A 26,999-nucleotide genomic window follows, 5' to 3' on the forward strand; every position below is an offset into this window, starting at 1 on the left:
TCTGGGGCAAAACTATGAAAAACGTTGCAGCACCCGGGAGAAGGGGATGCCCAAGGAAGGTTCTAGCACACCTGGACTTTCAATCAAAGCCGGGATCTCTCAAAGCTGATCAACAATTAATCCTTTTAGGCCCTTGGACCTGCCAAAGAGTCTCCGGATACAGGGGACTTGAACGGAGCTGAAAGTCATGCAGCTCGCCATTTCAAATTTGAAGGCCAACTCAAAGATGAATACATTTTGTGTTTAGTTCAGAGTTTTACTTCACCAATGTTTTTTCAGCTGCGATATCAATACCCACATCTGTAAAGGGCACTTTCATAGGCTACAGTACCTAGCGTGGTGGGAACCTGCCCCCGGAACTCGTTCACACACAAGCGCAGCATGAAGCTGGATTTCCCCGAGCCGGCATCTCCAGCGAGGACCAGTCGGTAATTGAGGCACGGTTCCTGGCCCTCATCTTCCACCATCACACCCTCTTTCTAAAGTGGAAGGAAAAGAGAACATCAACAGAACGTTAAAAAAAGGAATAGCTGTTTGGTCGGCCTGTGGCAGCATGTGGGGGGTAGGGCTGCTCTGCCTTGGGTCCCCGCAAGGGTGCAACCGAAGGTCTAGGCAACACTCAAAGGCACCTGTCCGTCCCTGTGCAGCCCTCCCGCAAGGAAGCCAAGCGCTTGCATATGGTTCCGTCAACTATGGAGATCGCTTTGTGCTATAGAAGACTAGCCCAAAACTGGATTCATCCGATAGACCTCAATTCAATAATTCTGAAGATTGACCGGAGGACTTTGTGCGTTCATCCCCCCGCCCCCAACCCCCACACTTAGGGACCAGTCAAAATGTGAAGTAAATATGGGAAATAGCCCCAAAAAGACAAAAAAAATGGTTACATAGGTGTCAATTTAATATTAATTAATAGTTGATTAAACTACTAGGTAAATGTTATTACTTAAGAAGGTTGAACTAAAAGAGCAGGAAAAGCAACAATGGGGATTCAGAAGGACTTTGAAAGGCAGGTGGTAAAGGGAGGTGGTAAAGGGAGGTGCATATATTTTCTTCCTCCATTGTGCAGGATATAGGCAGCAAGTGGCAGGAGAAGGTTGACATGCCTAAACAAATTACAAGGAATTGCTGAAATACCTATATCGCTATACACTGTAGCAGGGCCTCTTTAGGTGTTCTGGGCTACAGCTCCCATGATCCCTCACCCTTGACTGTTATGGGAAGGGCTGATGGGGGTTGTAGTCCATAGCACATGGAGGGCCAAAGGTTGGAGACCCCTGCGCTATACATGGACATAAGACATGTTCACATAGATTCTGTAATGTGCACATCTATGCAGATTTCCTGTCAGAGCAGCACCCCTAATTTAGAAGCGTTTTCCAGGATTCCCAAACCGTCCCGTGCACGCCACTGGAACAGGTAAGCGGAAATAGCACGTGCGCCGGAAATTGGCTCCTTTCCACGCAATGCACGTTTCGGCAGGGGCTATGCCGCTATGGCCACAGGGCAGGCCTGACCTCAAAGAGGGCAGATATTTGGGGAGCCAAGTACTTCCAAACACTGAAGTCTCGGGAAGAGCTTGAGCTCCAGTAACGTGGGCCTTGGATTCCGGATATGTTAAGGGTAATTCTGAGACCATTCTAGTTACTTTGCAGCAGTTATTTAACTGCACCCGCCCCACCTCCCCCTTGCTATGATGCACTTCCCTTCATGCACCCACCAGCTCTTTCCCCTCTCCCTTGCTAGGATGCCCCCCCCTTCATGCACCCACCAGCTCTTTCCCCTCTCCCTTGCTAGGATGCACTCCCTTCATGCCCCTACCCAGTCTCCCCCACCTCCCTTGCTAGGATGCCCTCCCCTTCATGCACCCACCTGCTCTCCCCCACACTTGCTAGGATGCCCCCCCTTCATGCCCCTACCCAGTCTCCCCCCCACCTCCCTTGCTAGGATGCCCTCCCCTTCATGCACCCACCTGCTCTCCCCCGCCTCCCTTGCTAGGATGCTCTCCCTTTCATGCACCCACCAGCTCTCCCCCTACCTCCCTTACTAGGATGCACTCCCCTTCATGCACCCACCCACTCTCCTCCACACTTGCTAGGATGCACTCCCCTTCATGCACCCACCAGCTCTCCCCCACCTTCCTTGCTAGGATGCACTCCCCTTCATGCACCCACTCTCCCCCACCTTCTTTGCTAGGATTCACTCCCCTTCATGCACCCACACACACTCTCCCCCACCTTCCTTGCTAGGATGCACTCCCCTTCATGCACCACACACCCTCCTACACCTCCCTTGCTAGGATGCACTCCCCTTCATGCACCCACACACACTCTCCCCCACCTCCCTTGCTAGGATGCCCTCCCCTTCATGCACCCACCTGCTCTCCACCACACTTGCTAGGATGCCCCCCCTTCATGCCCCTACCCAGTCTCCCCCACCTCCCTTGCTAGGATGCCCTCCCCTTCATGCACCCACCTGCTCTCCCCCGCCTCCCTTGCTAGGATGCCCCCCCCTTCATGCACCCACCAGCTCTTTCCCCCCTCCCTTGCTAGGATGCTCTCCCTTTCATGCACCCACCAGCTCTCCCTCTACCTCCCTTACTAGGATGCACTCCCCTTCATGCACCCACCCACTCTCCCCCACCTTCCTTGCTAGGATGCACTCCCCTTCATGCATACACCCACCCACTCTCCCCCACCTTCTTTGCTAGGATGCACTCCCCTTCATGCACCACACATCCTCCTACACCTCCCTTGCTAGGATGCACTCCCCTTCATGCACCCACACACTCTCCCACACCTCCCTTGCTAGGATGCACTCCCCTTCATGCACCACACACCCTCCTACACCTCCCTTGCTAGGATGCACTCCCCTTCATGCACCCACACACACACACACTCTCCCCCACCTTCTTTGCTAGGATGCACTCCCCTTCATGCACCACACACCCTCCTACACCTCCCTTGCTAGGATGCACTCCCCTTCATGCACCCACACACTCTCCCACACCTCCCTTGCTAGGATGCACTCCCCTTCATGCACCACACACCCTCCCACACCTCCCTTGCTAGGATGCACTCCCCTTCATGCACCACACACCCTCCCACACCTCCCTTGCTAGGATGCACTCACCAGCTCTCCCTCCACCTCCCTTGCTAGGATGCACTCCCCTTCATGCACCCCCCCACACACACACACTCTCCCCCACCTCCATTGCTAGGATGCACTCCTCTTCATGCACCACACACCCTCCCACACCTCCCTTGCTAGGATGCCCTCCCCTTCATGCACCCACCAGCTCTCCCCATCCCCTTGCTAGGATGCGCCCCCCTTCATGCACCCACACACACTCCCCCCACCTCCCTTGCTAGGGGCCCTCCCCTTCATGCACCCGCCCACTCTCCCCTCACATCCCTTGCTAGGATGCACTCCTCTTTGTGCACTCACCAGCACTCCCCCCACCTCCCTTGCTAGGAGGCGCTCCCCTTCATGCACCCACCAGCTCTCCCCCACCTCTCTTGCTAGGATGCACTCACCAGCTCTCCCCCACCTCCCTTGCTAGGATGCACTCCTCTTCATGCACCCACCAGCTCTTTCCCACCTCCCTTGCTAGGATGCCCTCCCCTTCATGCACCCACCAGCTCTTCCCCCCATGCCCTCCCCTTTCTAGGATGCCCTCCCCTTCATGCACCCACCAGCTCTCCCCCACCTCCCTTGCTAGGATGCCCTCCCCTTCATGCATCCACCCACCCCCACCTCCCTTGCTAGGATGCACGCCCCTTCATGCACCCACCCCCACCTCCCTTGCTAGGATGCACTCCCCTTCATGCATCCACCCACCCCCACCTCCCTTGCTAGGATGCATGCCCCTTCATGCACCCACCCCCACCTCCCTTGCTAGGATGCACGCCCCTTCATGCACCCACCCCCACCTCCCTTGCTAGGATGCACTCCCCTTCATGCACCCACCAGCTCTTTCCCACCTCCCTTGCTAGGATGCCCTCCCCTTCATGCACCCACCAGCTCTCCCCCATACCCCCCCTTTCTAGGATGCCCTCCCCTTCATGCACCCACCAGCTCTCCCCCAGCTCCCTTGCTAGGATGCACGCCCCTTCATGCACCCACCCCCACCTCCCTTGCTAGGATGCACGCCCCTTCATGCACCCTCCCCCACCTCCCTTGCTAGGATGCACACCCCTTCATGCACCCACCAGCTCTTTCCCACCTCCCTTGCTAGGATGCCCTCCCCTTCATGCACCCACCAGCTCTCCCCCAGCTCCCTTGCTAGGATGCACGCCCCTTCATGCATGCACCCACCCCCACCTCCCTTGCTAGGATGCACGCCCCTTCATGCACCCACCCCCACCTCCCTTGCTAGGATGCACGCCCCTTCATGCACCCACCCCCACCTCCCTTGCTAGGATGCACGCCCCTTCATGCACCCACCCCCACCTCCCTTGCTAGGATGCACGCCCCTTCATGCACCCCACACACCCCCCCCCACCCCCTCCGCCCCCCGCTTGCTAGGATGCACTGTAAATACAGAATAGTTTACGCCACTGGTAAAGGGTAAATACGAGTGGGCCAAAGATTATGGGGTACACTCCACTCACCCCAGGTTTCGATTAGTGAAAGGTGGGTGTGCGTGCCACCTCATCCTACTTAGACCCATCTCCCAAACCTTGCGTCCAGCCTGGGCAATGTAGCCTCCGGCTCATCATTCCGGGCTACACTTCAGCGACGGAAATATCGGAAACCACCATTTTAGGAGGCCTTACAGCCCCTCATCAATGATCTGTTCTTTGAACACTGGCGATTTGCTTCCAGTGAGAAGAGAAAAGGCAAATCACGCTGTGTATAGGCGCATTATGAATACCCAATAAATACAAATATCCCGATTTGCCACAAACTGCAAAAATCCCAATATGGGAAATGGTGAGCTGGAGATGTGTACCTGCTCAGTCACTGCTGACCATACATGCCCTGGTTACCTTTCGGGTGAAAGCCGGAAGCCGCCTCCGGGAGGAAGCACTTGAACCACAACGACTGACTGGCCGGGATAACCTCCATTCCCGTGACCTCCGAGGCCCATCCACCGCAGTGTCCGACTCCTAGAGAAACAAAAGGAGCGCACCGTCATCCAACCAGTGTCTGCAGGTAATCAATAGGCGGTCACTGGAGTAGACAAAACCCAGGCATGCTCTCTGTCAAAGGGCGGGCTTTCAGAGGAACCAAGTGCTGGTGGACACCCCGGGGTGTTGCTAGGTCTGGAAAAGATCTGGGGCTAGGCTATTGTCAGGACACGGGGCTAGCTACCATAGCCTCTGAGCTTCTATCCGGGGCTACAACCATAAGACCCGGGGCTATACAGGACCTTCTTCACTTTTTCCCCAAAAAACACATTACCCATTCCTGCTTCCTTTTCCTGGCCAAACCCTCCCCCGTGTGCAGTCTTTGAGATGTGAAGCGGGCGCAGGGCGGCAGATGTGCTGTAGAAGCAACTAAGAGGACGTAACATGCACCCCTCTAACTTCTGCTCTCCACCCTCCCACGCTCTATCAGTTCCCACGTTCCTTTCTTCTCTCCACCGCTCCTCTTGGATTTCCTCAGTTTAACGAAGCCTCCTTAGATTTCCACAAACTATCCAAACAACTAACAATTGTCATGAAAAAATAAAAGAATAAAAAGGTGTTTGAGAAGAGTTCGATTCTCTGGGACCCAATGGACGGACACACTACTGGCTCCAATTATAAAGGAATCTCTACTTGAATACTCCACCACTAACTATTCTTGACTTTGCCCAAACTAGAGAAGCTATGGAACATTTTTATTACAAACCCAGAACAAACTAATAGCCACATTGGCCGCAGTCTTGACGCCTTCGATGAAGCATTTGATGGCAATTCTGGAAGTCTCCCGACACTCACCTCAAAATCTGAGAGCAGGCCGCGCCGGGTTCTCAGCTCCTCGGAACTGTCACTGCACTCACTGTCCACGTCACTGGGAGAGTCCTCGTCACTGTAGGTCAAGCTCTGTGGCAGGGAGACTCCGCTGTCCAGGTACCGGTCTGCCCAGTCAGCCACATCCGAGAATTTACCGTAATCAGCTTCCACCATGTAACTGTTGGGAAGAGATCAACAGAAGCCATCGTTCAGACCTTCTCGCAACATACTTGGGAGATTCTCTGTGTATTAAAGATTCTGTGAGACCACAGCGGTAATGCGGACCACTTACCTGCTGTGAGTGATGACGGGCAGCGTATTGGGGCTGGACCGATCCACTAAACTGAGGCGACTTGGGGACGAGAGCTAAAAGAACATTCACAAAATCATACATACACCAAAATAAAAGACAGAGGTTTAGGTGGGTTAGACTGTTTGCAAGTAGCCTACTTTGGTCTATATATTTCAAGTGAATCTCAAGCAGAGTGGACCTATTCTTCACTCGGGCATTAGACGTCGTGACACCGCTCTGATAATCTGACACTTAATATTGCACTTTCTCCTCCCACTTGAAGTGACGTTACCTCAGTATCTGCCCAACTCATTCTGGAAGTTTTGCCCCATTTACTTGGGGCCAATTTGGGGGGGGGGGCTGCTATAGATTGGTTTTATTTCTTGGGGTGTTTGGGGGGAGGGAGGAAGGTGAAGAATGGGGTGATGTATGGAAACGGCTGGAAAGGAGTTGGCCATCTACGAGTTGTACCGGACCTGGTTTGCTCAGTTCCAAATTTAATAATATTTGAATGTATACCCTTGAGAAACATTAAGGGATAAGTGGAACCCACCTGACTTGAAAACTGGCGGCTGCATGCAGGTGGCATAAAGCTCCCAAGCAAGCGATTGTCTTGTGCCGCCTTTTAATATACAAACACTAATATTCTTCATATTTGAAATCCAGTTACTACCAACTATTTAATTCACACTCCCCACACTTCCTTCAGGGGAAATGTTCAATCGCTGTACTCCCAGCTTTTTGCCCTCCACCTGTCCTAAATATTTATAGTTTGAATGTGGAGGGATTTCACGTTCCTTGGTTCCTACCGCGCTCTTCCCCAGTGCCACACAAGCGTATCAGGCAGCCATTTTGCAGATGGTCACTTACCCCCTTGCGCTCCTTCTCTGCACTCGTCACCAGGGCTGTCCTTAGGCTGTCATTGTTATCATAAAGGGACTTGTTGGCTGCCCTGAAAAACAAGATAAACAGCATGAATGCTCTCTCTCTATATATATATATATATATATATATATATATATATATATATACACACACACCCCACAGGCACATCACATGCAGAGTTCAAATCGGGCCAGTTAGACAAGCACTCAAGCTAGCAAAGTCCCAAACACCAGGCACCGCGGTCACCCAACTGCAGTGGAGAACAGATGCCACCCAACTGCAGTGGAGCACAGACGCCACTCAACCGCAGTGGGGCACAGATGCCACCCAACTGCAGTGGGGCACAGACGCCACTCAACCGCAGTGGGGCACAGACGCCACTCAACCGCAGTGGGGCACAGATGCCACCCAACTGCAGTGGGGCACAGACACCACCCAACTGCAGTGGGACAATGGGGTGAACCACAGTTCGGCTTCAAGGTCTACCCAGTTATTCGCTTTGAGACAGTATAGGCAACCATACATTCAGCAATGACTTGAAGTCAAGTGGCAAAGGATAATGATTGAACCAGTTAAAATTGTATTGAAACCAGGTGTTAAATTACGGCGTATCCCACAATATAAGATTTCGGTTGAAGGTGCCGGCTTTGAAACGTATTATTTCTGATTTTGTGCACATAGGTGCAATTGAAGAAATTGCAGGGAGCCTGTGTAATAGTCCGATTCTACCTGTGAATAAGAAAGGGGATAATGCAATTCCTTTTTGTTTCATTTTTGTTTCATTATTGACTTGCGCGCTATTAATAAGGGTGTTGCCCCACAGTTTCCGAATGTACCTGATGTGACTACAATATCGACAATGATTCCAGGTTCAGCTACCCATTTTAGAGTTGTGGATTTAAAGAATGCCTCCTTTAGTATTCCTGTACATGTTGACAGTAGATATTTGTTCGCCTTCAGCTTAGGGAGATGCTCGTTTACATTCACTCATGTGCCACAAGGGTAGACTGAGAGTCTAAGCATTTATACTAGAGCTTTGTAGGAACAGTTTGATACGCTTGAATTGCCTTCCACCTGCACGCTGTTGCAGTATGTCGACGATCTTCTAGCTGCAGATTCTGAAGTTGCTTGCAAGGAGGGCAGCGTGTTGCTGCTTATTCATAAGGCTTCATTAAAATAGTCTCAATATTGTCGACAGAAGGTTGCGTATCTAGGCAATCTCCTGTCAAAGGAGGGGAGAAGACCAACACCTGAACGGATACAAAGCATCTCTAGCATGTCTGTCCCAAATACACAAAGTTCAGAGCCTCAATAGGCACGGCTTCATACTGTAGACAGTGGATCCCCAACTTTTCCATTAATGATAAAAACCTATGTTGGCATTGACAAAGAAGGGAATTTATTTGCCTTTTACTGTGGAATATGGTGTGCCAGAAAGCTTTTGATCTGCTCAAGGCTGCGTTGTGTTCAGCACTGGTTTTGGGCACACCAAACTACAAAAAGGCCTTCATATTGTATGTGCATGAATGTGATGGATGCGCTTTGGCTGTGTTGACACAGGAATATGGGGGAATAATAGACTGTGCGGTTATTTTCCCTCCACGTTGGGCCCTGTTGCATGCACTTTGCAGAGATGGTTGAGAGCTGTTGCTGCATCTGTAAATGAAAGCGAGGATATGGTTCTGGGTGACTACTTAACCGTGATGGTACCTCACTCTGTAGACATTCTATTAAACAGAATGCAAAATCTCACATCAGCATGATTAACAAGATACGAGCGGATTCCATTTGCATCGCATATTCAAATTAAGAGATGTTGCTCATTAAATCCAGCCGAACTATTGCCTCTTCCACGATGTCACATGACTGCCTCTATACCACAGAGCAAGAAACTAAAGGCAGAATTGATTTAAATTATACACCCTTAAAGAAACCACAAGGGAGCCGTTTTGCGATGGCTCCTGCTTCAAACTTCCGGATGGTACATCGACTGCTGCTTACGCAATCACCACTTTAAGCACGATAGTGGAAACCAAAAGAATTCTGCATAATTCTGCACAGGCAGCAGAGATTATTGCATTGACCCGGGCTTGTGAACTTTCTGAACTTTCCGAAGGGCTTAGTGTGAATATATATACGGACAGCCAGTATGCCTTTGGGGTAGTTCACAACTTTGGTCAACTATGGGCAAAGAGAGGTTTCTTGACCTTGCATGGAACCAAGATACGACATGGCACCTTGATAGTTTGGCTACTCTCAGCACTTGCGCTTCCTACACAGTTAGCAATAACCAAATGCACTGCACACCAGAAGATAACAGACGATGTAGGAAAAGGAAATGCTTTTGCTGACAGAATAGCCAAACAAACTGACATTGACTTACATTCTAAAATGTATTTACTGGACCCAACATAAGGGGTCACTAACACTTGTGTGATAGATGGAGGAATTGGTTGCATAAAAGAAATTCAAGCTGATGCTACTCCAGATGAAATGAAACAGTGGCCTGAGGGTCCAGCAGGTTTAGATGACGAAGGTTGTTGGGTAGACACTGAAAAACTAAAATGGATGCTGCCCAATGCTTACGTTACCGCTATGGTGTCAATGGCTCATGGTCCAACTCATATGTGCCAAAAAGATTTGTTAATTGTTAGAACCTGGGTTAATGTAAATATTCCAAAGACTGCTGAGCGTTTGTCCAAGGTTGCATGATATACCTACAGCATAATATTGGTAAAGGAACACTGACACCAAGGGGTAGCTTTGGTCCCCCTTCTATGTCTTTTGAGGTCATACACTTTGACCTCATCGAAAGGGAGCATTGACAGAATAATAAATATGCTTTGGTAGTCATCTGTGCCTTTAGTAAATGTGTCGAAGCTTAAGAGATGCCACAGCAATGTCAACGGCGAAAGTCATTCTTAAGGAATAATTTTCCTAGGTTTGGCTGGCCGAGAGTCATATAGTCTGATAATGGTCCACATTTTATTGCTGCCGTTATCCTACAAATATGCGCAGGATTACAGATCGATAAACGGTTCCATTCAGCCTGGCACGCTCAGAGTGCTGGACTTGTAGAATGCCATAATGGCATCCTTAAGATAGCAGACATCTGTGTATATAGTAACCTGAAATGGCCAGATGTTTTACCGATAGCCTTGTTATCTATGCAGACAACTGCACAATCAAAGACAGGGCTCTCTCCTTATGAAATAATCATGGGGAGACCAGCCAATATGTGGAGGATCCCAAAGCCCAAATTACTGATAGATGTCGAAAGATTCTTCTCTCCGACTATTGTGACCAGTTAACTCAGAGCTTGTATTCGATTCATCAACAGGTGCGAGAAGCCCGCCCAGTAAAATACGAGGTTCCAGGTCATCGACTTCGACCTGGTGATTGGTTTCTTGTGAAAGCATTTGAGAGCACCTCCTGTCTTGCACCTCGCTGGAGAGGACCGCACCAAGTCCTCCTGGCCACACAGACTGCCATCCGAGTGACTGACAAGAAGGACTGGATCCACTCAACCCACGTGAAGTGGATTCCTTTTCCTTTGGCCTATGACAGAGGCAAGGAGAAGGGAACTGTTGAACCTGGTGCTCACAACAAGCCTGTTCTAACAGACACTGAGGGTGTCCCGGAAACCCTTCCTGAGCCTGTGGGGCCTGGGGAGATTATGCTCCTTCAGCAAATTCTTTTTTTTAACCATCGAGCATTCTTGCTTCTGCTCTTCCATAGTCTTCATCGCCTTCAGGAAGCGACAACTCTGTTTGCAGATCACACCGTACCTGGAGTCTTGAGGTACGATCTGCGACCAAGACATCAGATTTACAGCGCAGCATCGGCTGTGCATACAAGAGATCATCGTTGAGCCAGTCCCTCGTCACTCTTCTCCTGAAAATAAATAAGAGGTGGGGACTGGCAAAGTTACCTTCAATCAAGATGGGCCACGTGGTCAGGGGCCACCGTCGGATGAACTAAAAGAGCATAACAGAGAGGCTTCTTAACGGACTGTGAGCAACAACTCCCATTTTTAAAATCGCTTGTGCAAAGATGAATATTTGTCACTCCTCTTATGATGAATCTACCCATCAGGGGTCATGGTCCGCGAGGACCAAATGTTTGTTGGTTGCAGTATTAGTGTGTTTAGTCACCATATTTTCATTTGGGCTTTGGTACCTTGAAGAAGTGCATTCGCTTGATAATTTGTTACCAACTGCAAGTATCTCCACTGTGTCTCCACCCTTTGTGCATTTGTACACTCTTCCTCTTCTGGACTTCCAACATAGACAGGGTTACCATAACAACTCTCTCAATAATTATGAACGCTTCCCATGTGATTCTGAATAAAACAAATTGCTGGGTGTGTTCACACCTGCCACAACATGGGGAAAAGAGAGTGGGTGGTATAATCATCCTCTTCCTTTAACTACTGCCTGCTATAACTCACTTAGAACACTATTCTTTGGTCGTTGGAACGATAGTATTACTGGGAATTTTGATGGGACTAATCTTAATTAATTTGAAAAGCGAGTCTTAACACCTCAAGGATGTTCTCTCTTTGTGAATAGGAGCAAGTTCAATGTTGCTTCTACTAGGCCTTCTTATAGGCTTTCTAGACCTTTTCAATCATTATCTCCTTCAAAATGGCTCCCCTACGCAACCGCAATGCCACACCTCCCTCTTATACTATCAACCATAGTCCAGAAACTGTCCCATTCTGCACACAGAGAGGATTCCCAGCCAATGGGTACATTCGAGGGTTGTACTAGCATTGTGAATTTAATCATTGAGGATAGACCCTTTTATTTAGGAGATCCTGTTTATTTTGTTTGCGGCAATAAGGCATACCCATGGTTACCTAGAGATTGGCAGGGTACTTGTTACTTGGGTATATTATTGCCAGTAGTATATGTTGCTACCACCTTTAAAGTTTCTAGAGCTCGTCCAAAGCGGGATGAGAATGGTGATACACCTTCACAAGTCTTGGGTGATCTAGGAAAATCCTTTGTGCCATTCTGGTGTCAAATAATTGATTCTGAGGATATCAGAAGACTAGCAAGGGTACTGGAAAAAAAGCATCAATAGGACCACTGATATTTTGTACAACATGACGCTCGAACAAAAGGCAATTAGATTAGTAACCCTCCAAAATAGAATGGTGTTAGACATCATCCTAGCGGGGCGTGGTGGGGTATGCATAATGGTGGGATCCGCATGTTGTGTTTTTTTTACCCGACTCCTCCCCTACCATATTCAAGGCAATTCAAAATCTACATACCTTGAGTACTGAAGTGCATGTCCTAGAGGGAAACTGGAATTTTAGTACTTGGTTCTGGGACTTGTTGCGATCATGGGTTTGGAAGATCTTTGCAGTCTTAATGGTGATTTTTTGTATTTTCCTGTTCTGTTGTTGTGTACAATGTCTCCCTGTCATATGTTCCTTGATAGGAGGATGTTGTGCACAAGCAGCAGTAGGTACACTAGGCCCCAAGATACAAATGCCTGAAAAAGCAACCAATGCCTTACTAATGAAGGAAATTACTATCAAAGAGTTAATGGTGATTGATGTTCTTGAAACCAGAGATTCGGAATGTTCTGACTATGACACATGGTCATTGTACAGTCAAAATGTTTGAACTATGCCCTTGGCTTAGGCCAAAAGGAGGTTTTGTTAAACCATGTTCACATAAATACCATCTGATTATGAACATTGGCCTAAGCACATTCACATTGTACAGAAATACAATCTAAAATGCCCTGAATAGAATTGACTAAAGTTGCCATTTTAGAAATATCTGCCATTTTGATTCTAACCCCTGCTTTCTGTCCTGAAATGATTAACTGTGTCTTCAGCTGCCACTGGCCAGAGTAACCTTTGAGCCTTTGTCAACATTAAGGCTGCCAAGAGCAGAATGTTTGTTCTGTGCAAAGAGACCTTGTAATCAAGATGAACTTCCATTCAAAGTGTTCTCTGTCCACAGCCTCACCCCTCCTTCAAACAATGGCACACAATGCAAAGTATCTAAAGCAGTGTGCTTTGGGTGGAATCCTTTGTGCACATCTCTTGGAACAGGACTTACCCTAAAGCTCAGTGAACAAGGAGAGATCCACACAGCTGACTACAACAAAGTTTGCCAGCATTGCATCTTTAAGGGCAAGACAACATGTCAAAAGTGTAAACCAATATTGTCATATTTGCCATGTGAACTGGGCGTGGATATTTTGTAACTTATTAGTTTGGAGATGGACTGGGCAATGACCGGGACTGGGTATAAATAAAGCATGTTTTTTACTGTTCAGGACTTTCTCCCCTCACAGTGTTTGTTGGTACACATTGCGAGGCCCTTGAGAGCCAGATAGCTATCTGCTTTCTATTTTCATATTTGTATCTGTACAGAATAAAAGTTATATTTATAAAACTTTGACTTCGTGATTGGTAGATTTCATTTTTGGTGGTACTAAGCCTCGATATTCCTTGCTAATCCATCACCCTAAAAGGGGCGGTGGAGAAACAGGGGACAACCAGAATACAGTCGAACATGGGAAGACATCAGGTGGGGAAATTGCGGTAGTGGTGATGTCCAACATACATTTACAGCCCAAAAAGTACCACGTATCATTAGCACCCGGTAGAGATGACATATTCTAAATAGAACACACTTAACAGGGTTGTCTGGGAACTCACGCTCCAAGCACATGATCAGCCTTCAGGAGGGAGGGGGAGCAGACCTCTCACAGCGCACCACTGGCAGACTGAGCCGGCTGCAACCTCAATGGGTGATGTCAACGCAGGTCAGCAAGCCAATGCAGCGGGCATTTGGAATGAAGGGAGTGGAGGGGCGGGGGAGGGAAGGAGTGGACCCGAGCCAGCGATCCATTCATAAGGCTACGAATGACTGAATGGAGGGCAGTTATGTGAAGGGAAGCGGAGTAATGTTACTGGTTGAAACAATGAAGCTGTACGTTTTGCGTTCCTGGGAGGTGGCCAGCCTTCAGAGTATTAACTACAAACACTGTGAAGGCCAATATTCAGAAGGTACCATGTGACTAGCTCCCTTCCCATCAGAAGCAGGGTATCTCGTTTCTCATTCCCAACAGTTCTAACCAATGGCAGAACAGTAAAGCCCCAGGGGTCAACACAAATGTTAGATTGCTCATTAAAAATGGTTCCGCGGAGGGGTGAGAATCGGAGTGGTGCCACACGGGAAGGATGTCTTGGGATATTGTAGATCCAGCTGCTCCAATCAAGTCTTACTAACATACGCACAGCACTAAGGAACCGACATGACATAGCCAATGACGATCCTGGGAAGGATGGAATATGTGTACACACCAACCATAACAGTTTCAAATGCTTGCACTAATGTACTCATCCTATAAAAGCAATGTTCGTTGTGCCCCTCTCGTCAGCTCTCATCAACCAGTGCCTGCCCACCGTGCGGTTTGATTTGTGCTTACCCACCTGTAATAAACCGTGTTACTTCTTACCCGGTGTACACTCGTTTTGACTACCTTTTTATATGGTGTGATCAGAGGACCCCTGTATGCATGGCCATCTGTATTCAACAGTATAAAAAGGCAACCGCAAAGCAGACAAGAAACGGAATTTAAACGCTGGGTTTTTAAAAGGGAATTGGTTAGACAAGGGTGCCTGCATAGATTTGATTTGCTATAAAATCTTTCTGGGATCCATATGTGAGCAGCAAGACCTATAGACCCTCCACCCCCCCAATCATCCACCCTCAGACATGGACCCCGGCAGGTTGGGCTGCCGAATCATAATCAATCTACATCTGGCTATTACCCTTGCAATGGCACAGAAGTAATACACTGTGGCACGGAATGGATGCACCGTGGCACGGAAGGGATGCACCGTGGCACTGAAGGGATGCACCGTGGCACGGAAGGGAATGGATGCACCGTGGCACGGAATGGAATGGATGCACCGTGGTACGGAAGGGAATGGATGCACCGTGGTACGGAAGGGAATGGATGCACCGTGGCACGGAAGGGAATGGATGCACCGTGGCACGGAATGGAATGGATGCACCGTGACACGGAATGGAATGGATGCACCGTGACACGGAAGGGATGCACCGTGGCACGGAATGGAATGGATGCACCGTGGCACGGAAGGGAATGGATGCACCGTGGCACGGAAGGGAATGGATGCACCGTGGCACGGAAGGGAATGGATGCACCGTGGCACGGAAGGGAATGGATGCACCGTGGCACGGAAGGGAATGGATGCACCGTGGCACGGAAGGGAATGGATGCACCGTGGCACGGAAGGGATTGCTTCCCAGGGGTACATGGCGAGACTGAAACATTTCCACCCGCTGCCTTTAGAAAGATCTTCCCCTTTTCGTTGGTTTTGAAGCCACGGGGGTTCCAAGGGCCGGTACTCACTGGAGCATTTCGATCTGGCTGCTGTAGCCTCGGCTCTCATCCGTCACCAGCCGCATCACCTCCTTCTCCCTGCACAAAAATAAAGAGCAGATGCGGACATACATTAGAGTAGCAGAGGAAGCGCTGCGAGGCCCTGAAGCACTGGCGCCAGGCACCTAAGCGCTGCCGCCGCAGCCGCCCTGCAGCACGTTGAAGGACCTCACACACGGCGTCGTTTTGGCCAATTTAATCTACCCAATGTACCCTCCCGTGTGACGCATAGTGATTGACAAACATTCACACTGATTGTAGTTGTGGGATACCATTTTTTTTTAGTGACCGGACTGTTACCTCCCTCCCACCCGCCTCCGACTGACCGAAAACTCCCTACACCCCCCTCCGTCACCACGTCCCCACAACGGTTCGACCCTTCTTGCAAGTACTGCCCCAGACATTTTATATTACCTGGTCAGCAATGCCCGCCTCTGCCAGTAGATACTAACCTGCAATCTGAGGGCTGAAGTGCGTACTGTCAGAACCTAGTTCACTGCATGTTTAGGGAGCGAGTAGTGCCCATCCAGTTGCATGGCATACCTGGCCTGGGAGTCCTAAACTAGCCTGTCCCCCCACCGCCCCCCCGTGTTCCTGGCTCAGCGCCCAAAGCTCTCCTACACTAGCCTACCCTTGTGCTCCAGGCTCAGCACCCACAGCTCTCCTACACTAGTCTGCCCCCCAGGCTCCAGGCTCAGCACCCCCAGCTCTCCTACACTAGTCTGCCCCCCGTGCTTCAGGCTCAGCGCCCACAGCTCTCCTACACTAGTCTAGCGCCCCTGTGCTCCAGGCTCAGCGCCCGCAGCTCCCCTACACTAGTCTAGCGCATGCAGCTCTCCTACACTAGTCTAGCGCCCGCAGCTCTCCTACACTAGTCTGCCCCCCAGGCTCAGCACCCCCAGCTCTCCTACACTTGTCTGCCCCCCGTGCTTCAGGCTCAGCGCCCGCAGCTCTCCTACACTAGTCTAGCGCCCCTGTGCTCCAGGCTCAGCACCCACATCTCTCCTACACTAGTCTGCCCCCCTGTGCTCCAGGCTCAGCGCCCGCAGCTCCCCTACACTAGTCTAGCGCATGCAGCTCTCCTACACTAGTCTAGCGCCCGCAGCTCCCCTACACTAGTCTAGCGCCCGCACCTCTCCTACACTAGTCTGCCCCCCAGGCTCAGCGCCCACAGTTCTCCTACACTAGTCTAGCGCCCACAGCTCTCCTACACTAGTCTTGCACCCACAGCTCTCCTACACTAGTCTAGCACCCACAGCTCTCCTACACTAGTCTAGCACCCACAGCTCTCCTACACTAGTCTGCCCCCCAGGCTCAGCGCCCGCAGCTCTCCTACACTAGTCTAGTCTGCCCCCCAGGCTCAGCGCCCGCAGCGCTCCTAAACTAGTCTTCCCCACAGGCTCAGCGCCCGCAGCTCTCCTACACTAGTCTAGCGCCCGCAGCTCCCCTACACTAGTCTAGCGCCCGCAGCTCCCCTACACTAGTCTAGCGCCCGCAGCTCTCCTACACTAGTCTAGCGCCCGCAGCTCCCTTACACTAGTCTAGCGCCCGCAGCTCCCCTACACTAGTCTAGGGCCCGCAGCTCCCCTACACTAGTCTAGGGCCCGCAGCTCTCCTACACTAGTCTAGCGCCCGCAGCTCCCCTACACTAGTCTAGCGCCCGCAGCTCCCTTACACTAGTCTAGCGCCCGCAGCTCCCTTACACTAGTCTAGCGCCCGCAGCTCCCTTACACTAGTCTAGCGCCCGCAGCTCCCCTACACTAGTCTAGGGCCCACTGCTCACCGCTCGTGGTGTCTCTGCTGGTCTGTGAAGTCGTTCTTCAGTTTGTCCAGCTCGGTCTGCAGCAGCGCCACATCCGTTTGAGACTCCAGGAGTTTCCTCCTCAGGTGCTCATTCTCCTGCAAGGAAAAGATTGCAATTACTGTAAAAGCATCGCTCCGCTATTGTACAATTCCTTTTGCTCCGACACCCTGGAGTTCAAAAGTCAGTCCCAAAGGCAGGCCTCCCTATGCCTCGCGCACACGCCTGCTTGCATAATGTGACATTCTCAGTAATTCAAGAGCCTACTTGGAGAGGTTGGGGCGACTGCTACTGGTCACCCAGCCTCAAGTGTATAGCTGTGCCCCATAAACCGACATCGAAAGCGCCCCAGAACACTCTAGTTCTGCATAGTGGGGTTGGGAGGGGAGAGCGGGGGCACTCCAAGGCCTGGCAACTTTCTAGCTTCCAGAGTCCTGAACATACAAAGAACCGTGTGTGCATCCATCCATTATGTAACACTGGCTTCACATTTTGTGGCGGGGGGACATACAAGGTTTATATAGGCATCCCCGGGCAGGATGCCAATGCAATTTCCAAGCAATCCTTTAAAATGTACCAGCTCCTGGTATAATCATGACAAATAATCTGGGACTTCGTTCGCCTGATTTATATGCAAAGTGTGTGACCTTGCATATGTTCCTTGCACTGAAATCCTGTTAAAAAACAAAGCATTGGCAAAGCCAACAGTCTGGCCTCTATTGGAGGCATGAGATAGCCATGTTCTATGCACTGCAATAATAGGTCCAGTGCCAACATCGTTTGTTCGCTGTGCTCTTATCCCCCTGGCACTGCCTGGCAAGCGTCTTTCCTGTGCCTTCATAAACATCAAAAGGAATGGGTTTTCCAAAGCGAGTTTATTAGGTTACTTGTTTGCCAGTGAAGCACACAATGGGGTGGCTGTGACGTTGGCATCCTCCTCTTAAATGGCTGGGTCTTGTGCCACTTTCCGAACTTCAGAACGGATGATTGGGAACCAGCTCGCATCTCCTAGAAGCACCGCCAGACTCAACTTCCGGACTTTGCCCCAGACACCATCCAATGGCTTTCCCGCTTCTGCCCCTACGCTCCAGTAAGCAGTAGGGTTGCTGCTCACTCGGTTTAGCTGCGACAGTGGCTGCACAGCGTACTAAAGTCTCCTAGAAGAGCAGGCGTCCAGGCGCTACAAGGCTCATGCAGGATTGGCCGCAGTAAACGGTGCCCAACATCGACGCCCTTCCGCAGACGGAGCGAAACCAGCCATCGCCTCTGGCATCAAATCTCCCCAAGCCAAGACAAGCCGCGGGAATCTCCCCCACTGCGCCCTGTGACGTCACCGTCCGCGGAATGCAGCTCGGCTGGTTCGGCCACATTCTGTGGCCCTGGCTGCAGGGCGTTAGCGCTCTGAGCCTTGAAACCTTGGCTCAGCGCCAAACACTGGGCAAAGTGCCTCAAAACTCAAAAGCGAGTACACTTCCGGCCTCCACATCCAACAAAAACAGCAGGGCATCCAGAGCGTGCCCAGCAGCCCGGACTGACAGGTTCATCCGATAATGATGTCATTTATTGGGGGAGGATTAGCGCCTTACTGCCATAGGGCTCCAGCATTGCCGCACTACTGGTGGAGGGAGGGATGGGAGGGAGAGGTTCCTATTAGTTCGAAGATATTGTTGAGACAAGTTTTCAGTGCTTTCCAAAATTGGAGGATAGTGAGGGGTCGAGGGCAGATTCCAAAATGCGCTTCATTCATAACCCGACTCCCCCCCCAACCCCTTATTATGGTGTTAATTGCTCTCATTGCGCCCTTTCCTGCACAGAGGACCACCAGGATCAGGCGCCCAGGACTCCAGAGGGACTCCCAAGCACAGCTTCTGCAAACCCTGGTCTGTGGCACTCAGTGAAGCGCTACAACTCGCCGATGAGTTCATCACTGAACATGCCTGCCATCAGGTGTGGACTGGTAACCAAAGGAGGCCTACCGGGAAACCGCCAGAGTTCCCTATAGGCTGGTCCAGCCCTGCCCAGGGTGCAGAGGCCTGCCGGGAAACCTCCAGAGTTCCTTACCTGCCACATCGACTCTTTGGCCCCTGCCCTTGCCGACTTTTGTAATCACTCTTTCGCCTCTGGAGTCTTCCCATCCCCCCTTAGGCACTCCCTTGTGCACCCCCTTCTTAAGAAACCCTCTTCCGACCCCTCCTACCCAGCCAACTACCGCCCCATCTCTATCACTCCCTTCCTGGGCAAGCTCCTGGAGAAACTGGCTATCTCCCAGCTTAATCTCCATGCTGAACCGGTTGGCAGTATTCATGACCATCAGTCTGGCTTCAGAGCCGCCAGAAGCACAGAAACTGCTCTCCTGAACATCCGTGAGGACCTGCTCTCGAACCTTGATTCTAACATTCCTTGTGTTCTCATTTTGCTTGATCTCTCTTCTGCCTTTTATACTGTCAACTATGCCATCCTGCTCAACCGTCTCCGTGATAACCTGGGAATCATTGGTCAGGCTCTGGTGTGGCTGACCGCTTTCCTTTCCAATCGTCCCTCCTGGTCCAACTGGGGTATTTCCTTTCTGACATCTTTTTCTCTACCTGTGGTGTCCCCCAGGGATCTAACCTCTCTCCCTGGCTGTTCAACCAGTATCTGGCACTCCTTGCCCACCGCATCGCCGCTCTCGGTCCCAACTTTCAGTGCTATGCGGATGATACCCAGCTCATTTTCAGGCTACCCTCGGCCTCCTCTTCCCCTTCCCTCATCACTGACTGTCTCTCTGCTATCCAGGAATGGTGTGCCGCCAATGACCTCTGCCTTAATGCCAGTAAGACTGAGATTCTACTCATCGGCACACTCACTCCCTCCTTCCCTGCAGCTCTCTGGCCGGCCTCCCTTGGCCCCCTTCCTGCAAGGTAAAAAACCTCGGGGTCATCTTCGACTCCACACTCTCCTTCTCTCCTCACATATCCGACGTCTAAGAAGTCACACTACCACTACCAGCTACACCTCCTCAGCGGTATCCTTCCTTTCCTCTCCTTCCCCCAGAAGCTCACTGTCTCTAGAGCCCTGGTTCTCTCGAAGCTGGACTACTGTAACAGCCTCCATCTAAATCTTCCTGCCTCTACTCTCCGCCCTTTGCAACTCATCCAGAACAGAACTGCGAGACTTGTCCTTGGCCTCAAGCCCAGGGACCGTATCTCTCCAGGACTGAAATCTCTGCACTGGCTCCCAGTGGCTGCGAGGATCAAGTTCAAAACCCTCTGCATTGTCCACAAGGCCTTCTGGGGCCTTGGGCCAAAATACCTTCAACTCCCTCTTCCTAAATATCTTCCTTCTCAAGCTCTTCGCTCATCCGCCTCCAACTCCCTCATGGTCAGCCGCTTTTCCAAACAACGAGTTGGTGGCAGATCTCTCCCCGCTGCAGGGGCCAGCCTTCCTGCCCCCCCTGAAACTTGAGGAGAACCATCTCTGGTTCCAGAAGCACCTCAAAACCTTCCTCTTCGCCTCAGCTTTCTCTCCCCCTCTCCCTGCTAAAGTTACTAAACTGCACTGAATCTGCAACTGGGCCACTCACCGTTCTCGGTCCTTGGCCCAGGCACTCTCCCCTGCACTGCCTCCCTGGCAACCCCTGCACTGCGGGACGGTGTCTGTATCCCGACAGCCCCTCCTTCCCAGCACTTGTCTGCACTTACCATCAGCTGGCCCTTGTTACTTTCCTGTATGCTATTACCCTGTACTGCACTTTCCCCTCTCCCTTTCCTTTTCCCCTTGCACTTCTCCCTTTCCCCTCCTCCCTTGCACTTGCGCGATCTGAATGACACCTGGCCTAGTAGGATCGCTGTATGTCTCCCCTTGTTTTTCCCCCCCCTGCCTCGTCGCGCCTTGAAACACTTGTGTACAGGCGCGTTATAAATACCATATCATATAGGCCGGTCCAGCCCTGCTCAGGGTGCAGAGGCCTGCTGGGAAATCTCCAGAGTTCCCTATAGGCCGGTCCAGTTCTGCCCAGGGTGCAGAGGCCTGCTCGGAAACCTACAGAGTTCCTTACAGAGTTCCCTATAGGGTGGTCCATCCCTGCCCAGACTGCAGAGGGCTGCCGGGAAACCTCCAGACTTCCCTATAGACCGGTCCATTCCTGCCCAGGGTGCAGAGGCCTGCTGGGAAATCTCCAGAGTTCCTTACAGAGTTCCCTATAGGCCGGTACATCCCTGCCCAGGGTTCAGAGGCCTACCAGGAAATCTCCAGTGTTCCCTATTGGCCGGTCCACCCCTGCCCAGGGTGCAGAGGCCAGTCCACCCCTGCCCAGGCTGCAGAGGGCTGCTGGGAAACCTCCAGAGTGCTGGAGCGCTTCATTATAAATCCGGGGGGGTTACTGGATATGTCTATATACCTTCCAGACATCCCTTGGACTACTCACTTAAAAGTGGGTAGACTCCATCCAAGTAGATATTGTTGCGGAAGCCTCAAGTGTTCTCGGAATTGCAGACACCTGGCAAGCCTAACTTTCCAGTCACTAGTAAAAGACATGGTAACAGCTTCTGGACATGAAAGGATCATTTCCTGAGGTCAATCAAGTCTCCATACGACCCCTACACAGAGAGCCGAGAAAGCCCCAATTGTGACGGTCCTCTCTAGACCGATTCCCATCTTAAAAATTGGGACAGCCAGGAGAAAGATATAGCTGGTAACAGTCATACACGTCTCGCTAAATGGATATGTTACATTATAATAAACTTATAAAGCGCACATGCACCACCACGGTAGTTTCTTGGCGCTGGCGGGCCTCGCGAGAACTGAACAGAAGCAGCTGATGTGGGTGTGCACGCAGCAAGGCAGAGCGCGACTCAAGAGAGAAAAGTAAAACGGGGAAGGTCTTCAGTTTTCTTCTGAAGGCAAAACGATGGAGAGGGGAATGGATTTGGAAAGCAAGAGAGTTCCATTCACAGTGCAAAGGACAGAAAAAAACGATTAGCATTGCCAATGCGCAAAACCAGCGTCACGGTGCAGCGAAGATTCAGGTTTCCATGCAGAAAAATGGTGGAATTTCTCAAAAAGAAAACCAGGTTTTAGAACATTCCTGAACGCCAGACAAGACTGTGGAAGGGAATTCCACAGTAAAGGGGGGTTGGGGTGGAAAAAGCACAACCTTAAAGAGGTTCTTCTGGGCATCTGTGGATCAAGCTTTATCCCGGATGAAATGGACAACGGGAAGACTTGGAAATGTTATCCACCGAAAACCAGGGAAACCATGAGCATTCGTGAACAGTGGGAAGATACATTTAGAATTCCTCCTCAAAAATGTGGGAGCACCAAAGTAAATCCCAGAAGCGCCGTCTAGACGGGAGCGAATCAGAACAATTGCTGGGAGAGGTCCTCCACAACGAGATCAATAGGTAAAGCGCGTTTATAACTGGCATAGTAACTTCCTATTAATCCCAGGGACCTGTTCTTCTGAAGAAGGCCACTGCCCAGAAGTGCTTCCACCTAGAGGCGTAGAATGGAAAGAAAGGAACATTAAACAGGTAGAAGCTGGAAGAACTAAGGCATCTAGCGAGGCGATCGGAGAGAGCGAGAGCGGCTTCCAGAAGAAAAGCAATTGCCCAGTGCAAAGAACCTTCAACAGGATCCTGTGATGAGCCGGGAGCCAATCGCGCACCTTAAGAGACAGGAAAGGTCTTCAGTTATAAAAAGGGAGGCTGCAGCATGGCGAGGCTGAGGTGAACTGTATCCGCGCCTCAGGCTAATTGGGACTGAATCAGATGTGACCGTGAAAGTGCCAGCCGAGATGGAAAGAAAAGGGACCGATTGATCGAGACGACCGCGTTGAAGAAAGCACGAGGTAGCCATTTGGCGAATTTGCAAGTAAGAAGGAGACTGGAGTCAAACATAAATCCCAGGTTGCGGACTGAGGAAACTGCTGCGAGGGTGAGGAGGGGGTGCAGGAAAAGGAGAGTGCGAGGCCACGTGGTGGAGGATCAAATGGAATACATCCAGAGGGATATACCCCAGGTAACAGTTCCAGCCAAACACGGAAGTAGTGGGCTAATGGCCCTTAGATCGTGCATCGGTTACTGGAAGGGATTACACCAGAATAATTCGGAGTCCAAATAACCAGACAAACTCAAGAAGATGGCAAGTTGCTGTTTCATTAACAATTATCTAAAACAGGGAGGTTCCAACGAACATCAACGGACGTACGCTCAGTCTCTCAATGATCTCCACAAAAAATACAAGTTATATACTTCATTATTCAGAGGGACTTCATACTATGCAGCAATAGTGAAACACGTATACAGGGCAAAGATTGGTTAAGGGACAGATCTAGATATACAATCATATAGGAGCTAGGTTTGTTATTGGCTGTCTGATATCAGGTGGACAACGTATGCCAACGTCTTCATGCACGTCATTTTAAGACAAATCAGCCACACTGTGTTTCATTAGTTTCTCAAGCTATAAATGTCCTTCATTATATGGACTAATACATTGGTGGCGCGCTTATGCCATGTCTGGAACATTTGGTTCATCTAGCAGCATGTAAGCTCACACCGAAGTGCAGGGAAGATAAGACATGAAGCTACCTCACCACCCAATTAGTCCAACATCTCTCCTCACCCATGCCTTTTGTCATAAAATGGTCTTTGTACTTGGCCTTGCAGAGTATTCTCATCCTGGGAATTCACAGGAATTCACACTCGCTATCGTGTCTGCAACTCCAAGTTCCTACTCTATTTCCATCCTTGACCCACATGACAAGAGACAACGATTTGATTCTTTTTGCAGCTTTTAAATGCTTCAAATGAATTAAAACTTTGCATCCTTTTTGTTCTTTCTTGCACCTTAACGTGAGAAGATTCATCCTCTGCACACACGTTCCATTTCAGTGTACATAGCGTGCCTTGATTTCTAAGATCTTGCCTTCAGGCCAGGCAGCCTCACCACGCAGCTCCAGGAGCCCGCTATTCCGCTGCGACACAGCTTTCCACTCCCCTTCATGGTTTCCGGCTTATTTATTTTATGATACCAATGTCCAGTTTCTGTACAATGGTGGCTTCACCTGCATTATATTCACCAATTATAACCAGTCTATACAATGACTTGATCTACCTTGCGTTTCAGCGTCTGTACATTCTTCATGCGGTTTTCTGCAGAGCTTTTTGTCGTGTAATCTTCTTTTACACTTAAGGTTCACGTGATTCTTTACTTCGTCTTTTCTTTTCTAGGATCCATACATCATCTTCATTCGGTATCTCGGGATGTCGTGCACACTTTCTTGTGATGTCATCAGTCGTTCTTTTGTTTGTTCTCATCTCTCTTCAGGGATCTCTTCCTGCAGGCCGTCATTACCTCGTGGGTACATTCGATACAGTTGTCTCAATGGATATCTCCTTCCAAATACTTGCTGCGGTATTAGTATGATAGCTGGTGTCAGACAAGGCACGGTCTCATGTCTCCAATACAAATGCAGTAGGGGGCGGGATCTCCTGCAGATACATTAGCATACAACCAAGTCCAAACTCACCTTGAACAAAACAGCCTCCTTGGCACGAGGCAATCAGGCTTCCGCCCCAATCACAGCACAGAAACGGCACTCCTTGACTTAAAAATCCAGATGGATACCATCAGAGACTCAGGAAAACTCTGCATCCTCCTCCTACTCGATCTCTCCGCAGCGTTTGATTTAGTAGACCATAATAAACTGTGCGCCACACTAGCGAAAGACTTCAACTTCTCCACCGAAGCTACTACCTGGATCAAATCTTTTCTTGCTGCACCTCCAGGGTCGCCATAGGTAAAGAAGCCGCCAACCCCATCATAGTACCCATTGGTGTCCCCCAAGGTTCCTGTCTCGCAACAACATTATACAATGCATACACTAAACTCCTCTTCTCAGCGCTAGACGACATGGGTGTCATCTACACCAACTTTGCAGATGACACCCAGATCCTCATCCCTTTATCGGGAGACTACACTCAAGACACCGACACTATCAACAAAATATATGCCATAATCCAAAATTGGATGGCTCTAAATAGCCTCTGTCTCAATGATGAGAAGACTGAGGTTCTCATTGTGGGCTCCCAATCCAAAATAGAAGCATTACATGCTGATTACTCATCCATCAACATCGATGGCACAAACATATCAGTACTCAAACAAGTAAAAACACCAGGTGTCTACCTAGATGCCAACCTCACCATGACCAAGCACATTAACGCCCTCTCTTCCTCTACCTCCTACACCTCAAAACTTATTGCTCTCAGTCGCCAATTCTTGACACCCACCAACTGTATCACGCTGGCAAGAGCTTTAATCTTATCCAGGCTCGATTACTGCAATGTACTCTACCTGGGTACCTCAAAAGCCAATCTAAACAAACTACAGCTCATCCAAAATAAAGCCCTTCGGGCGGCCCTTGGAATAAGGAAGTCAGATCATATCTCAAATATTAGAAGAAACCATCACTGGCTCCCCATCAAAGCCAGGGTCACATTCAAAGCTCTGTGCGTCGCATTCAAATGCATCCACTCATGTGTCCCCATCTACCTCAACCACGCCATCACCAGAAAAGTATCAAAGAGGCCCCTCAGATCTAACAGTCAACTACTCCTAGCCATCCCCCGCTACAAGACAACCAAGGCAGGAGGCAGTAGTTTCCAATATCTCGCACCCACATATTGGAACACTCTTCCCCTCCCCATCAAAAATGAGCAAACGTTCTCAGGCTTCAAGAAATCCCTGAAAACGTGGCTATTTAACCAAGACTAAAATCCCCTTCCATGCTCCAGGAAATATCACTGTACTGAAGCCCTGCATTTAATGTCTTTGTGTATGATTATTCTGTATTCACATGCACTGCGCCCGATTGGCAATTTCCAAGTAATGTTTTTAACCAAGCTGTCTGTAACATCGCCGTGGTACCTAAGGGTTTGGGCGAGTAACAAATGCAATAAAATAAATAAATAAAATAAATATACAGCTGCTCCTCTACAGTAGGTGCCATTTTAACAAGTAAATGAAAACCCAGAGACTGGACGAGCAGAGAATGAGGCTGAGCATGAAGGGTTAAACAAAGGGAGGGTCCCTCTCGGACACCACAGTTGATCGATGAGAAAGTGAAAGGAAAATACAAAATAAAGATGGCTACCTTTTAAATATTGCGTTATTTTGATTTACCTAGCATCTGCTTGATGTTGGCATCCATTTTATGTGAGGTGTCAAGGGATGTAATGTTTGTGGGTTCGGGGAAAAGTGACAAGGTCTGTGCGTCATCAACACAGCTGTATTTGTGTATGGAGGGTTCTTCCCGACAAAGCCAAGCACACCGAGAAGATGAGCAACGATTGTTCTATTAATCCTGAACTGGTTGTAAACCAAGTTCTGTTTACGTGTGCCTACATGTAAAAGATCCGTTGACCAGCCTTCCATTTGGTGTAGAAATGAACTGCTAAAACCTATATTAATTGAGTCATTTGTTTTAACCACACGGTTAAGCAAATCCTCCCGGCCGAAATGCAATAAAATGGGAGCTTCCTTTGAAGCATGGGCAGGTCTCATATTATTGTGTTTTTCTTTAATATTCCAGAACAAAAGGTGAAGGTTGGATGCAAGCCTGCTTGGAAGTGCTCAGCCAGAAAGAAAAGCATCC

The 26,999-nt window shown here is 49.8% G+C and overlaps 1 protein-coding gene across 1 annotated transcript in view; it reads right to left on the bottom strand.

Annotated features, from left to right (window-relative positions):
• Positions 1-26,999, bottom strand: part of LOC138504592 (ras and EF-hand domain-containing protein-like) — a 188,454-nt gene that overhangs the window by 33,077 nt on the left and 128,378 nt on the right. The window contains exons 6-12 of the mRNA XM_069625179.1: positions 17,345-17,460; positions 15,532-15,600; positions 7,105-7,186; positions 6,235-6,308; positions 5,928-6,120; positions 4,992-5,111; positions 332-479 (exon numbers count right to left, since the gene is read on the bottom strand). Of these exons, the coding sequence (XP_069481280.1) occupies positions 332-479; positions 4,992-5,111; positions 5,928-6,120; positions 6,235-6,308; positions 7,105-7,186; positions 15,532-15,600; positions 17,345-17,460 (802 nt within the window). The remainder of the gene's footprint in view (positions 1-331; positions 480-4,991; positions 5,112-5,927; positions 6,121-6,234; positions 6,309-7,104; positions 7,187-15,531; positions 15,601-17,344; positions 17,461-26,999) is intronic.

This window comes from Ambystoma mexicanum, chromosome 11 (assembly GCF_040938575.1).
Source record: "Ambystoma mexicanum isolate Mex_15411 chromosome 11, UKY_AmexF1_1, whole genome shotgun sequence".
NCBI lineage: Eukaryota > Metazoa > Chordata > Amphibia > Caudata > Ambystomatidae > Ambystoma > Ambystoma mexicanum.